The 14,148-nt window shown below is 46.9% G+C and overlaps 1 protein-coding gene across 1 annotated transcript; it reads left to right on the top strand.

Annotated features, from left to right (window-relative positions):
- Positions 1–904: 904 nt before the first annotated feature.
- Positions 905–14,039, top strand: CRKL (CRK like proto-oncogene, adaptor protein). Its single transcript, XM_081842849.1, has 3 exons — positions 905–1,505; positions 2,999–3,461; positions 10,942–14,039. The coding sequence occupies exons 1-3, from the start codon at positions 1,171–1,173 to the stop codon at positions 11,074–11,076; spliced, it is 933 nt and encodes a 310-aa protein (XP_081698975.1). The 5' UTR covers positions 905–1,170; the 3' UTR covers positions 11,077–14,039.
- Positions 14,040–14,148: the final 109 nt, after the last annotated feature.

Below are 14,148 nucleotides of genomic sequence, written 5' to 3' on the forward strand. Positions count from 1 at the left end.
AGACCTCCAGGTATAGGGCGGCATATAAATTCAAAAAATAAAATAAATAAAAATGACTGTGAACAGTGGAAAGATTTCCCAGAGTGGAGTTTTAAAAGCACCATAGAAATTATTCATAGCACCCATGGTGTTAAATAGGAAGGGGAGGAAGTCAGAAATAAAAGTGTGTCAGTTGCGTAACAGCGCAAGCTTCTTAAAAACTTGGCCACTACTTGGCTGCAGAAAACAAGCCATTAAAACTTAGAACTGATTTTTTAAATTTAAAGTGCATGTGTGCGTGTCAGCACAAAAGCGGGATGCTTCCAATACAACTCTCACGCCTCCCAGCTGTTTTGGACTACAACTCCCATCAGACCCCTAGGCAGCACGCCAACATGAGGACAGGGGGGGCCGATGGGAGTTGTAGTGCGAAACGGCTGGGAGGCGCGCGAGATGTGGCGGAAGCAAAGGAGAGCCTAACCCCAACGGGCCGACCCTAAAAGGCTTCTAGTGGGCGACATGAGGCTGGGCTGGGCTCCGGCCTCTCACAGATCATCCATCCACAGCATGTTTGCGTGCGGTGTGGAGGAGAAGGATTTGAACGAGGTCGCTTGCTCTGGAATGACAGGCTTTGCATCTCCCGAGGAGCTTTCAGGCCTCAGGACGGACGTCGCTAGGAAACGGCCGGAAGCTGCCGCTCTAGGAGTTCCCTTTCCCCCATACTCACTATCTCTGGGAGGAGGAGCGGCGGGGCTCTATCCGCGCCTGCGCAATCCCCGAATGCGGCAGGTGCGTAAAAATAAAAAATTTGAAGCTCGGGAGCCCCGCCCCTTTTGACGCCCGGCGTCTCCCTCGCGCCCTTCCTTCCCTTCCGCGCCTGCGCGTCGGGCGTGGCTTCGGGCGCCCCCTTTCCCTCCCGCTCCGGCCTGGGCCGCCATTTTGGCGCTGCGCTCTGGCGGACGGAGGAGCCGAGAGCGGCTGAGGCGAGCTTGGCGGGCAGGGCCTTGGAAGAGCCGGCCGCTCCTCCCGAGGGGCGAAGGGCGAGCGGGATGCGCCGCCTGAGCTGAGCAGGAGGAGCAGGAGGCCCGCCTCAGCCTCGCCCCTGCGCCCGCCTTCGCTTCCCCCGGGCCCCGCGGCCTGCCTGCCTGCCTGCCTGCCTGCCTCCCCTCCTCCTTCCTTCCCTCCCTCGCCATGTCTTCGTCGTCCTCGTCGGTGGCGTCGGCGGCGCGCTTCGACCCGTCGGACCGCTCGTCGTGGTACGCGGGCCCGCTGTCCCGGCAGGAGGCCCAGGGGCGCCTGCAGGGCCAGCGCCACGGGACCTTCCTGGTGCGGGACTCGGCCACCTGCCCCGGCGACTACGTCCTGTCCGTCTCGGAGAACTCGCGCGTCTCGCACTACATCATCAACTCGCTGCCCGGGAGGCGCTTCAAGATCGGCGACCAGGAGTTCGAGCACCTGCCGGCCCTCCTCGACTTTTACAAGATCCACTATCTGGACACCACCACCCTCATCGAGCCCGCGCCCAGGTCAGGAAGGAGGCACGGAGGCTCCTCGCATGCATACACGCCCCACAGCCAGCCAGCCAGCCAGCCACTGGCATCCCCAGCGAGCGGCGGGAGCTCTGGTGAAGCCCCGCCAGGTGCCAGGACTAAGTGGCCCAGGATGGCCTTGACCTTTGGGGTGCTTCCTCTCCCGCTGCAGGAAGCCCACCATGTCACCACTCCTGGGAACAGGACCACAGGAATTCTCACTGTCAAGCTGCTCTTTTAATGGGGGGGAGGGTGGAAGCGAGCACCAACACTTCTCCTTGTGCCACAGTATGGGGCTAGCCCAGGGCTACTGCAGCTCCTGAGTCTGTAAGAGGTCACAGGGTGGCCATGGGGAATCTGTATATGTGTGTGTGCAAAAAGACCCATGGAGCCACCTTTGATAGGCGCATATGTCTTCATCTTCTCATGCTGCTGAGATGCGGCAGGTGTTTTTCCAGATGTTCCTACTCCATGTGAGGGCTGTTGTAGCCCTTAATCTCGTACTGGATGTGGGTGTCCCAAATTGATGGGTATGGCTGTCAACTTGCTTTCCTCTCTACTTGTGAGAAGAGGAAACGCATGCGGTTGCCTTGTGCATGTGTCACAGTTCACACTTGGATATTCTGAAAACCAAGTTAAACCTTGAAGTTACAAGTAAAGAAATAAAAATATTTTTTTCACCCTCCCTTGTCATCAAACCTGCCCCCCCCCCACATATCAATGCCCATTGCTTTCCTTGCCCACCATTGCCCTGGTCACATCAGAAGTGCAGCTGCAGTGTGCTACTCCTGTCTTCAGTCATTATGCATTTCACAGCTTCCCCTCACTTTAACTAGGTTGTAGGTAGCCATGCCCCTCTTCACAATCTCTAAACTATTCTGATTCGATTTTGGAGCCCACGATTGGTTGCTGGAAATCTTAAGCATTTGGAATCTGTTTCCTTGATTTGAGTAACAGCACCTCATCGTAACGTATGAAATTTCTTCTCGCTTCTGCTTGTCTCTCCAAATAGGGAGATGACAAGTTCTCATAAGATGTAACATGAGGTGGCTTAATGGTCAGGTAAGGAAGAAGCCAACCAGCAGGATAGGACAACTTCTGGATTTGGCAAGACAGTTGGTTGAATGACGTAGACATGGGTGCTTCAAAACCAAACATTCTGTATTTTATGAAAGTAGCTGTTCCCTAAAGCTGTGTTACACTTCTAAATAGCTGTTCTGCTGGCACAGCTGAGCACTGCCCTCCCACTTCTGAGATTATTGTTTCCATCCGTCCCATCCCCCCCAGCAAAAAAAAATGGACACTGAGCTCTAGCCTCTCCTGCTTCAGTAGTAGTTGCTACTGTGTTCAGCAGGGCCAATGAATGTGACTCATGTACATTTCCCCCCCAGGGGGACTTCTATTGAGTATGCCACAAAGAATTGCCTCAAACATTTCAACCCTAATTTAAGAGATCTGTTATCTGCTACTAATCCTCCTGTCTTCTTTAGGTATCCAGCTGCACTGATGGGATCTGGATCAGCCCCCATCATGACTGCTGCAGAAGATAACGTGGAATATGTCCGGACTCTTTATGACTTTGCTGGAAACGATGCAGAGGATCTGCCATTTAAAAAGGGGGAGATCCTGGTCATTGTAGAGAAGCCTGAAGAACAGTGGTGGAGTGCCAGAAACAAAGATGGCCGTGTTGGGATGATTCCTGTTCCTTATGTTGAGAAGCTTGTCAGATCTTCCCCACACGGAAACAGGAACAGGAATTCCAACAGCTATGGGATTCCTGAGCCTGCCCATGCTTATGCTCAGCCTCAGACGGCCAGCCCTCTTCCCAACATAGCCAATACGCCTGGGGCAGTCATCACTCCCCTCCCATCCACACAGAATGGACCAGTCTTTGCCAAAGCGATTCAAAAGAGAGTTCCATGTGCTTACGACAAGACTGCCTTGGCGCTAGAGGTAAGATTTTCAGCTGGCTGGACGTGAGGCTTGGATATCCTCTCTAAAGGGAGTGTCTGCAGTCTTTCCGTTATGGGGGTTTTAAGCTATTTTTGTATTCGTGTACTTCTATAGTTGCATATGGGCCTGTGACCAGGAGGGTGCCTGCTTTCCATGTTGACTCTGGCATCTGCAGAATTCAGCTTCAGGAATCTTGGCTAGCAGGTGCCAGGAAGGGTTCACAGGACTGCTACCCTAGGTCAAACATTGGATTGGCAGTGGGGAGAAAGCCTCACACGTCATTATCATTATCATCATTAGTATTATTATTATTATATCCTGCCCATCTGGTTGGGTAACCCCAGCAACTCTGGGCAGCTCCCAACACAATATTAAAAACACGATAAAACATCAAACATTAAAAACTTCCCTGAACAGGGCTGCCTACAGATGTATTCTAAAAGTCAGATAGTTGTTTATTTCCTTGACATCTCATGGGAGGGCATTCCACAGGGCGGGCACCACCACCGAGAAGGCCCTCTGCTTGGTACCCTGTAACTTCGCTTCTCACAGGGAGGGAACCGCCAGAAGGCCCCCGGAGCTGGACCTCTGTGTCCAGGCTGAATGATGGGGGTGGAGACGCACCTTCAGGGCCGAGGCCGTTTCGGGCTTTAAAGGTCAGCAAACACTTTGAATTGTGCTTGGAAACATACTAGGAGCCAGTGAAGATCCTTTAGGACCAGTGTTATATAGTTCCAGCAGCCACTTCTGGTCACCAGTCTAGCAGCTGTATTCTGGATTAGTTGTAGTTTCCGAGTCTGGTGTAGTGTCCTGGTTAAGTTCATTCCCTACAAATCCTGGCCTAAAACAGAGCCAGCCACTTGGGTCACTTTAGTGAAATGCAGTGAGAAACAGGCTGTTGGCTGCTCATGAGGCTTGGTTGTTGCTGGTATTTGTTAGGTAGGTTTAAATGACATCATATGCCCCAGATCACTTGGATGAGGCAGGATAGTAATCATATTTAGATGTAAGGCATTAAGCTGTGTAAAACTGGTACACTGAAGGTGCTTCTCCTGACTGCTGTGTGCACACCTTCCCTTAAGGACCTTAAAGCTTTTAAGACTGCTGTTTTCAGGTGGTTGTTGCTGCTGAGGCAGAGATGGTCTGTTCCTGTACTTTTCAGGTAGTTTGTTGCAGAAATCAGCCTTGGCTGCAGGTCTTCCCACCTCATCTGCTGCTCAATTTTGGACAGTGAAATTCATGTGTGTGCATTCACAGGTGGGGTGTCTTAAAGGACCTTGTCTAGTCTAGCTCTCTGTTCCATACAGGAAATTCAGAACAAATGGTTGCCCAGCCTCTGCTTAAAGCCTCCCAGCCAGGTAGAGCTCAGCATCACCACCCCTCTCTGTCATTGACTCCATTTCTGAATTACTCTTACTGTTAAGAAGCTCCTCATCATGTTCAACTGAAATCCAGCTTCTGTGACTTAAAGTCCATTAGATCTCGTCCTTCCCTACAGCCTCACCAAGCTCAGGTTTCAGCAGTCCCTTCAGCCTTTCCTCATAGGACTTGCTGGGCATCCCCCTGGCTATCTTTAATGCCCTTCTGAATCTCTTCCAGTTTCTTTTGGCAGCCGCCTTACACTGCAGCAGCCACAGATGAGTTCTGACTAGTCCAGAATCGAAGGAGAACTGTTATTAGCCAGCCCATAGTGATAAACCTTCTTGCACGTAGCCTTTGCAAACTTCCCATCAGTTCATACCACAGACTAATAGTTTACATAATAAAACGTACGTTGATACCGTACATTTAAATATGTCATAAATAAAATCCATATCCACCAAATTTACTGCACATAAAACTTGGTTCAGTTCTTTAACAACGTTCATAAAAAAGTGTGCGTGTAATTTCTTGGCATCTAGGCCAAGTAACAGCGCAATATATAAGTAACAGGAAATTGGTAAATAATGGCATTTCTTGAGGGGTTCTAATCAGGTACAGTAAAATAATAAATAGTGAGGTGTATCTTCTATAGACCTGTATCCAAAGAGGCATTATTGCTCTGACTGGAGTATGCATTTTTATTTCCCTTCAGGATATGTGAATGGTATTACAGTGGTACCTCAGGTTACATACGCTTCAGGTTACATATGCTTCAGGTTACAGACTCCGCTAACTCAGAAATAGTACCTCAGGTTAAGAACTTTGCTTCAGGATGAGAACAGAAATTGTGCTCCGGCGGTGTGACGGCAGCAGGAGGCCCCATTAGCTAAAGTGGTGCTTCAGATTAAGAACAGTTTCAGGTTAAGAACGGACCTCCGGAACAAATTAATTACTTAACCCGAGGTACCACTGTACATGGAATCAATGTTCTGCAAAGGCCTTACATAACTAATTTGTTTTAAACTGTTTCTGAATTTGTATTTTTAAGTTCCTCTAACTTGCCCTGTAACCTTACAGTGAAGGACAGATAAGAAATCAAAAGAATAAGAATAGTTTAATGTACAGTGGTGCCTCGCAAGACGAAATTAATTCGTTCCGCAAGTTTTTTCTTCTTGCGAGTTTTTCGTCTTGCGAAGCACGGTTTCCCATAGGAATGCATTGAAAATCAATTAATGCGTTCCTAGGGAGACCGCCTTCAGACCAGGTCCGGGGACAGTCTTTCCCCGGACCTCTTCTGAAGGCTGGGGGGGGGGGGACTTTTCTCCCCACCGCCAGGCTTCAGAACAGCTGGCGCGTGGGGCTGCGATTTCCGACGTCTGCGCAGACACGTTTTCTGGCATCTGAGCATGCACAGACGCGATTTCCGGCGCCCCAGAAGCGAGTCGCCGCGCTGTGCCGGTTTAGTGCAGCGTGTGGGGACTCACCGAGCGGGCGGCTCGTGGGCCGGTTAAACAACCCCCGTGGGCCGCTTGTGGCCCATGGGCCTTAGGTTGCCTACCCCTGATCTTTACTGTCAGTGCAAAATGTGAGCACATCAAATGGTCAGTGGCAGATTTCAACTATAAGATTTTTGCAGTGAAGCAATGAAACCTTTCACTTTAGTTACAACAGTGGCTTCTAAAGCTTCTCCTGGCCTTTCTGCGATTATATTGTGGGGAAAACAATGAAACCTGTAATCCTTTTAAGTAGAGCAGAATATGCCATGTTGCAGCACCTCCAAGGAGTTCTTGACTTCTTCTCTCCGATCTCAGAGTCACTTAATGACTGTTTCCTGCCTGCCTTGTGGAGGAAACTGAGCCTGGACCTTTTGCAAGAGACTCATTACTGAGTTTTGAAATAGTTTATTTTATTTTCATTTTAAACTTGCTAGCTAAGAGTTCAGAATTGGCTCCTTTTTCTGTCCATTTCATTGTGCAGGTGCCCTTTTCTTCCTCCCTTGGTTTCCCACTCCAGCGCTTTCCTCTTCTCCCTCATTTCCCTTCTCCCCGCCTCTAAAAAAATGCTTTACAAATAATGGAAATAAGATGATATTTTAAATTATGGTTGGGGGAACTATAGTGCACCCACCCTGCCCAGTGAGGCTGGACTGCAACTCTCATCATCCTTTGCCATGTTAAGTGGGGTGGGGTGGGCTGATGAGAGTTGGAGTCCCACAGCAGCTGGAGGCTGCCCACAGATGCTGGCCAGCACTGTTAAATTCAACTTCTTTGGCACATTTCCATTTCATGCCATCCTTATCTGTGAGTTCTTCAGAAAGTGTGTTGTTCCTCTTTAGCTGTGGCCGTTGTGGCCATGGACTGTTAACATCCCAAGTGTTTAAGTGGGTTGCTTAACTTAAATGTGGAAATACTTTGCTGTGGCTGATAGCTGCTAAGCGATGACTTCAGCCTTGTAAGGATTTGGGGCTGGTATTTCCTTGTTGGTGGTTTCCATCTGCTTGTTGGTAATTTCCGGGGTAAAACCTGCGAGGACAAAAGAGGATTAAGTGACGGGGCAGAATTCAGCTAGACCTTCTTGGCAGGGTCCACTGGAATGAATGGGGCATAAGCATTAGTTGTGGGGCTTGTGCTGACACTTGTGGCTTGAACAGTAACTTGGAACTTAGCTGCAGGCTTAGCAGTGAGTCAGAGGAAATTATGCGCCTGAGGTGCCTCGTTCCTTTTTTATCCCTGTGTCTCTCAGCTCAAAGAAGGAGCGTGGCAGGCGTGAGTAAGCTTGTAGTGACTTGCCCATTCCTAAGTCTCTATAGTCTACATGGCCTGGGGCACGTGATACAAGATTTCCCTCAAATACACCCAGGCTTCCTCATTTGGATGGGACAACCCCCTTCCCAAATGCCAGTGCGCCACCCCTTCCCCCCAGTTTCTGTCTTCCAAATAGAGCTAGGCCTCTCTCCGCTGCTCCCCCACAAGTGAAGTGACAACCTGTTTTCTTGACATTGAAATAATTCATTATGACTTTTTCCCAAACCTCGCGGGACCCACCTTATTTAAATATCTGAAAGGTCACTCGGGCAGTTCCAGTGAAAGGAAATTATTAGTCTTACAGCACAAATACATCGGACCATAATGCCAACATGGTGCTCAGCAGAGAAGCAGAGTTGTAATAATGCCAGTTTTGTAGAGGAGGAGGATGCCTGGGGGGCCACTTGGCCATAGCTGGCCTTTTGCTGGCTCTGATGTTCTCAACCTGTGAGGAGGAATCTTTCTGATATGGCTTTGGGCTTGCCACTCTGTTTTCCCCTTTGGGAGGAGGTGGACAGAAAGTATGCATCACATGGGAGCTCTGATGTCTCACAAATGCAGCAGAGCCTCTCCTCGTGGCTCACTTTTGACATCCATGTTCTCAAGGTGGGCTTTGTCAGCTGCCCCAAGAAGCCCAAGGTCTGTCTGTCTTTTGACTTGGTTGTGTTGCTCACTACCTAGGACCAGGTACATTTCTTTACATAAGGGAGCAAGTAAAAATGTGGACCTTCTACCATCTCATTCTTTTGTGTATGCTTTGAGACCATTCCTGCTGCATCCTGATAGTCACTGTTTATTTATTTAAAATATTTATAGCTCAGCCCTCATCTTCTAGCAAGCAGCAGCAAACCTTTAAGCGAGAGCAATGCCTGCTGCTGCTGTTGCCGCCACAACCTTTGAGCGGCTTTTGGGTGCTTGGTTGGGCCTTCTCTGTGGCAGCATCTAAGCCAGGGGTAGGCAGCCTAAGGCCCATGGGCCACAAGCGGCCCACGGGGGTCGTTTAACCGGCCCAAGAGCCACCCCCAAATCAAGCCGCCCGCTCGGCGAGTCCCTGCCCGCTGCGCTAAAGCAGCACAGCGCGAGGACTCACTTCCACGGTGCTGGAAATTGCGTCTGCGCAGATGCCAAAAATCAGGTCTGTGTAGGCAAAGATGCCGGAAATTGTGGGTGTGCGCATGATCTAGTCCACGGAGGGATCTCCGCCAGAGTCAACCGGCCCAGGCGAGGTAAACCTTGCAGACCCCTGATCTAAGCTGTGGAATTGCCTCCCTGCTGTTATGCCTCTACTTCCTTTGATACAGGAGATACCCACCTATTCTTCTGATTGTAAACTGTTTTAACTGATTTTAATACTTCATTTTTGCTTTGTTGTAATCCACCCCGGGACCTGATGGCAAAGAGCTCCAGTTAATAAGAACAAGGTGTAATAATAAGTGGAGGTAGTAATTATCAATGTCATTTCCTACTGAAGTCTGCCCATTGCTGCTTGTCATGGAAATTATTAAACATATATTTAGCCTACACTTTAAGGTGTCTGCCTTCCTATCCCAAGGCAGATTGCAATGTGTCAGTTACTCTACAATATTAAAATTCCAACATTTAAAAATAAACTGATCAGTGATAAAACCACCCAAATGTAGATCAGAGCAACAAATTATTCAGGGCTTTCCTGAAGGCTAATGGAGGGGGGGGGCACCTCATTCCTTGAGGTGTGTGTTCCAGAAATATGGGATTATTGTGGGCTAGTGAGCCAGGTCTTGGTTGCTGATTTCTGCCTGGGTACAGGCTGTCCTTTATCCTGCCCCTCTATTGAAATGGAATTCCCAAGCACTGCCAGACTGCATACTTGACCCTTTATACGGTCTATAATTATGGCTTTATGATCCAAGTTGAAAGTTTGCAGAAGATGCCATCCAGGCAGAGGCTGCCCTGTCCTTCCCCACCTCATGCCTAGTTCAGCTTCGCACCTCCTGCACACCAGGACACTTTCTGCTCTGGGATCGAGTTTTATTTTGTCTTAAGAAGTTCCTAGTATTATTATGTGTCCTACTTTTGTCTGATCTTTTTTAATCATTGCAAGCTACTCTGGGTGTGTAAAAAGTTATAAAATGAAGTAGCTCAGAGACTCCCAAGAGGAGCTTCTTTTCTTTCAGTTTTGGTCTTAAATTAACTATGTTAATGACCAAAATCAAAACCTTGTTATACCAACCACTTAATATTCTCAGTGGAGAGGGTACATTAAGTAGTATGTTTAAACGCTGAATGTGTAAGTTTTATGTGCAGAGTCAGTGGATAAAACAAACAGCATTAGATGTACTGCTGGATAAGTGTTTAATAGCTCTTGTATTTGTTTAAAAAATAATTTAAAATTGTTAAAATAAAAATAAAGGGACAAACATTCTGAAAAGGCACCTAATACTCCTGCTGGCCTTTATAACCCTTCGACCCACTAATACTTTTAGGTCATCCAGAAAAACAAGCCCTCCTCTCATCTTATAATTGCCCCAATCTTCATACAGAGTAAAAGAACTGGCATTACAGTGGTACCTCGGGTTACATACACTTCAGGTTACAGACTCCGCTAACCCAGAAATAGTGCTTCAGGTTAAGAACTTTGCTTTAGGATGAGAACAGAAATTGTGCTGCGGCAGCGGGAGGCCCCATTAGCTAAAGTGGTGCTTCAGGTTAAGAACAGTATCAGGTTAAGAATGGACCTCCGGAACAAATTAAGTACGTAACCAGAGGTTCCACTGTATAGGAAACCTGCACAGGTTTTCTTGGGATTGTAGCTTGTTTTGGTCCAGCGTCGCTTTTCTTACTTGGAGTGTGTTGCTGTGGGAAGAAAGTGCTGCTTCTTAGTTGCTGTTAGTTTAAGAGTTGTAGGTTTTCACCTCTATGAAATGCCTCCTCATGTTTTAGTGGAAGGACAAGGGACTCGTGCTATTTTACCTTTCGTTAATTTTACCCTTTCAATGGTTTCTGGACCTTCCTTTCCCAAAGAAGAAACAGAACTGGGGCTTTTAGTGTCAATCAGATCTCCTCCTCAAATGGCATTGGGGTGCTTTTTCTTCCAAGCCTGAGGGCTGGGCTGGGCTGGACTTGAGTGAGGTGGGAGGAACAGGCCAGTTTCCATGGGCTGCTCTTCCCAGGGTGGCTTTTGTGACCACCAGCCACCGCCACCTTCTGCAGGCCATGAATGGTGCTTTCTAAAGTTATGCTTCATTTTTCAGGTGTAGTTCCTGTACGTTGAAATAATTTGACTGTTTCCAGCCATGTCCTAAGGTGTGTTTTTCCCCCCTCTTTCAACTTTGCAGGTTGGTGACATCGTGAAGGTCACAAGGATGAATATCAATGGTCAATGGGAAGGTGAAGTTCATGGTAGAAAAGGGCTCTTTCCTTTCACACACGTCAAAATAATTGACCCTCAGAATCCTGATGAAAATGAATGATTCCTGTTGGCTCATTTCTCTGTTGCTGCTTCATTTTCCTGGCTATCATGAGCATCATCGGAAGTGCAATGATGACTGTTAATGGCGCCTTGTAAGCATTGTCCATTTTTTCCAGCTTGCTGCAATTTGACAGCCCTGTAGTATCTGTTTGGAATGCATACAGCTGAAGTTGCTTGTGGGCCCTCGTGCGGCAATGACGTCGTCCAAAACTTAAAAGTATCACCTGGAAGGATTTGGGACCTTGAGCTCCAGAAGATTGGTGATGTCACCCAGGCAGAAGAACAGGGGGTGGAACTTCAGCTGACCTGGCTAAGGTTTCTGTCCATGGGCAACATTATACTCAGGAGGAGAATTCTAAGCAACTTTGTCCAGAACCTACGTAATTTTATTTTTCCTTCCAGGGCAGGGAACACTTGATTTGAGAGGAAATAATCTGTTTAAGCAGTTAGAATAATAGTGTCTTTAGGCTATAATTGATGCTTGTGTATTATTAGCAAGACAGTTCTGTGAGTTTGTCGTTGACCTAGAAACAAGTTTGGGATGGCGGCAAAATGTCATTTTAAGGAATTGCATTGAGCAGCGTCTTCTATTTATAACCCTGACACATAACTGGTCTGTTTTGCCATACACTTGTCTAAAATTTTGCTGTTTTGTTTGCAAAACCATGGCAGTTGTTTTTTTTTAAAAAGCTGAATCTGACAGTCACTAGATGCAAGATTTTAAAAGATAGTCTTTCACAAGCTTGATTGAAATTGGCACTTTCTGCCTCTTTTAAAAAGCAAAAACACCAACCATTGATAATCTCCAATGGGAATATAGACGTAATGAAAAGTTTTTACCATTTAAACCTTTTAACTCTCCTGTGCCCTTCTGTACAAATGTCTCTGTTAGATTCTAACTATCATAACGAGGAATGGTAAATGCAGAAACTTGAATGTGGGTTTTGTCATTTGAAGAACTGACTCTCTAGATGATGATTTTTAAAAGTTTAGTTGGCACGTGTTGTCTCTTGAGGATTTTGGACTTCTGAGGCGCCTCATGTTCAACTCAGTATTAAAGTGCCTTAATTTGGGATGAAAGTTGCTGAAGGGGATGCCATTTCAGCTTTAAGGTCTGCAGAGAAGCAGTTCAGTTCACTGATCCTTAAAACCCTGTAGTGACTGTAGATGGTCTGAAGAAGCACGATTTTACTGCCAAACATACTGTGAATTAGGCTAGCCTTGATACTCCCAGAAAGCATTTTCCCACCTTAGGTGCTAAGACCCTCCGTGATGGACAGCAGCACAGTTGTCCTAGAGAATAGCCAGGCAGGTGCCCCTCTTTATCTGTCTTGAGTTACGGTGGAGTAGTACTACTGAGCTTTGTGTTTAGGAATATTTAAGCTGCAATAAATGTCAGTCTGCCATAATAAGATAATCCTACTACATAAGAGGCCCTCACTCTCCTGAGCTGTCCTTAAATGACAGCTTATAGATATAGACTGTGTGCAACTTCTGCCTTGAAAAGCTGCAGAAGCAGCACTTGTGTGTGCGTTTGTGCGTGTGTGTGCATGATGGGATGCTTTTTTATTTACCCTGCTCTCAGCAGGCAGCAAGGAGTCTGATGCTGGAGCCAAGGAGCTGTTGCTGCCTTGACTCAGTCTTCAGACTCTTTGCTGCCTGGTAAACTAATGTTAGGATTGCAAATAAGAATCTCTGCACATGAGTGTCTGTTAACCAGGACCACAAGCAAGACTAGCAGGTGGCTTCTGAGGCAGGTGAGAGCTTTTAAGTCCACCTGAAGCCAAAGAGTGGCTTCTGTCATGGCTAACGAGTGCAGCTCAAGTGTAGCACACTAAGTTGATTTTGATGGTAAAACTTGCATCAAAATGTTTATTTGCTATTTTATTATGATAAAAATATTTTCATACTAAAAAAACTCCAACCAACCATGTTTAATCTGTCTGTAAACGTCACCAGTTTTTCCTCTTGGCTTCTGGCTGGGCTGTGTCTCGGAGAAGCTGCTGCCCCTTCCTGGGGCTAGTTTCCGGTTAATCGTAAGACCTCATCAATCTATGCATTACGATGTAAGGTGCCAAAAAGCCTTGCAGTGCAATCCTTGGCATGTTTACTCAAAGTAAGTCCCATTTATCTCAGTAAGCCTTGCTCCCTCAGTGAGTGTGCATAGGGTTGGGTTTCAAATTAGCAATTGGTTGAAATGTCTGCTGTCAAAACCATCTTGGGAAGGTTTTCCCTTACCCTGCTGTACAGATGAATGGATCCCTGATCGAGGGGGGGAACTGGCAAAAGTGCCGATAGAAATCATGATTGTTTACAAATCAGGCAGGAATGCATCAAAGGGAATCTCTTGTTTGGTTGGGCCTCTTGGGGGGGGGCAACTATTATTTTTTTGTAAAGGGACAGAAAGCGTTCGCTGTGCCATTTCATGTGCCTGCAATAACTTTTTGTATTGTATAATGAACATTCTGGAACTGGGTTGGCTGTCCTGTGTGTGTAGTGATTTACTCTGATGTCTCCAGCAGAACGCGAAACTTGACTGCTCTCTTCCCTTGTGGGACCAGTAGAAGCGTTCTGGGGAGCTGTAAATGTTCCTCTTGACCTAGTTTGGGTTGTTATAAATGCAAACATATCCAGACCCATTTTTTGCAGAGGGGGGGAAAAAGGTGGCCTTGTACTTAAAAGACAGTCTTCACTGTGCAAACATTTTTACATAATGGAAGTATCATTTGAATTTCAGGCAATAATGTGTTATGCTTTAAGCCTTATTGTGGGGATCATCATAGCTTGTTTTTATTTTATTTTGTGCTACAGAATTAACAGTATTAAATATATTCTTAGAACACACAGAGTGTCTTTTGTTAAAATTAATGCCTTTTTTGTTTTCTTAGTTTACTTCACTGGAGGTCCCACAACCAGCCATTGCCCAGTTTGCGTACTCTCAATAAAACATGCATCCAACTTGCAGCAATAGTTGTCATCTATGCCATGAATGTTCAGTCATGCTGGCTGCCAGCGTCAGGCTTTCCTGTGATAGCAGAAGATACTCTGTGCAAGAGGATCTCATTCCCTTCCC

Source organism: Podarcis erhardii (assembly GCF_964252035.2).
Source record: "Podarcis erhardii genome assembly, chromosome: 15".
Taxonomy (NCBI): domain Eukaryota; kingdom Metazoa; phylum Chordata; class Lepidosauria; order Squamata; family Lacertidae; genus Podarcis; species Podarcis erhardii.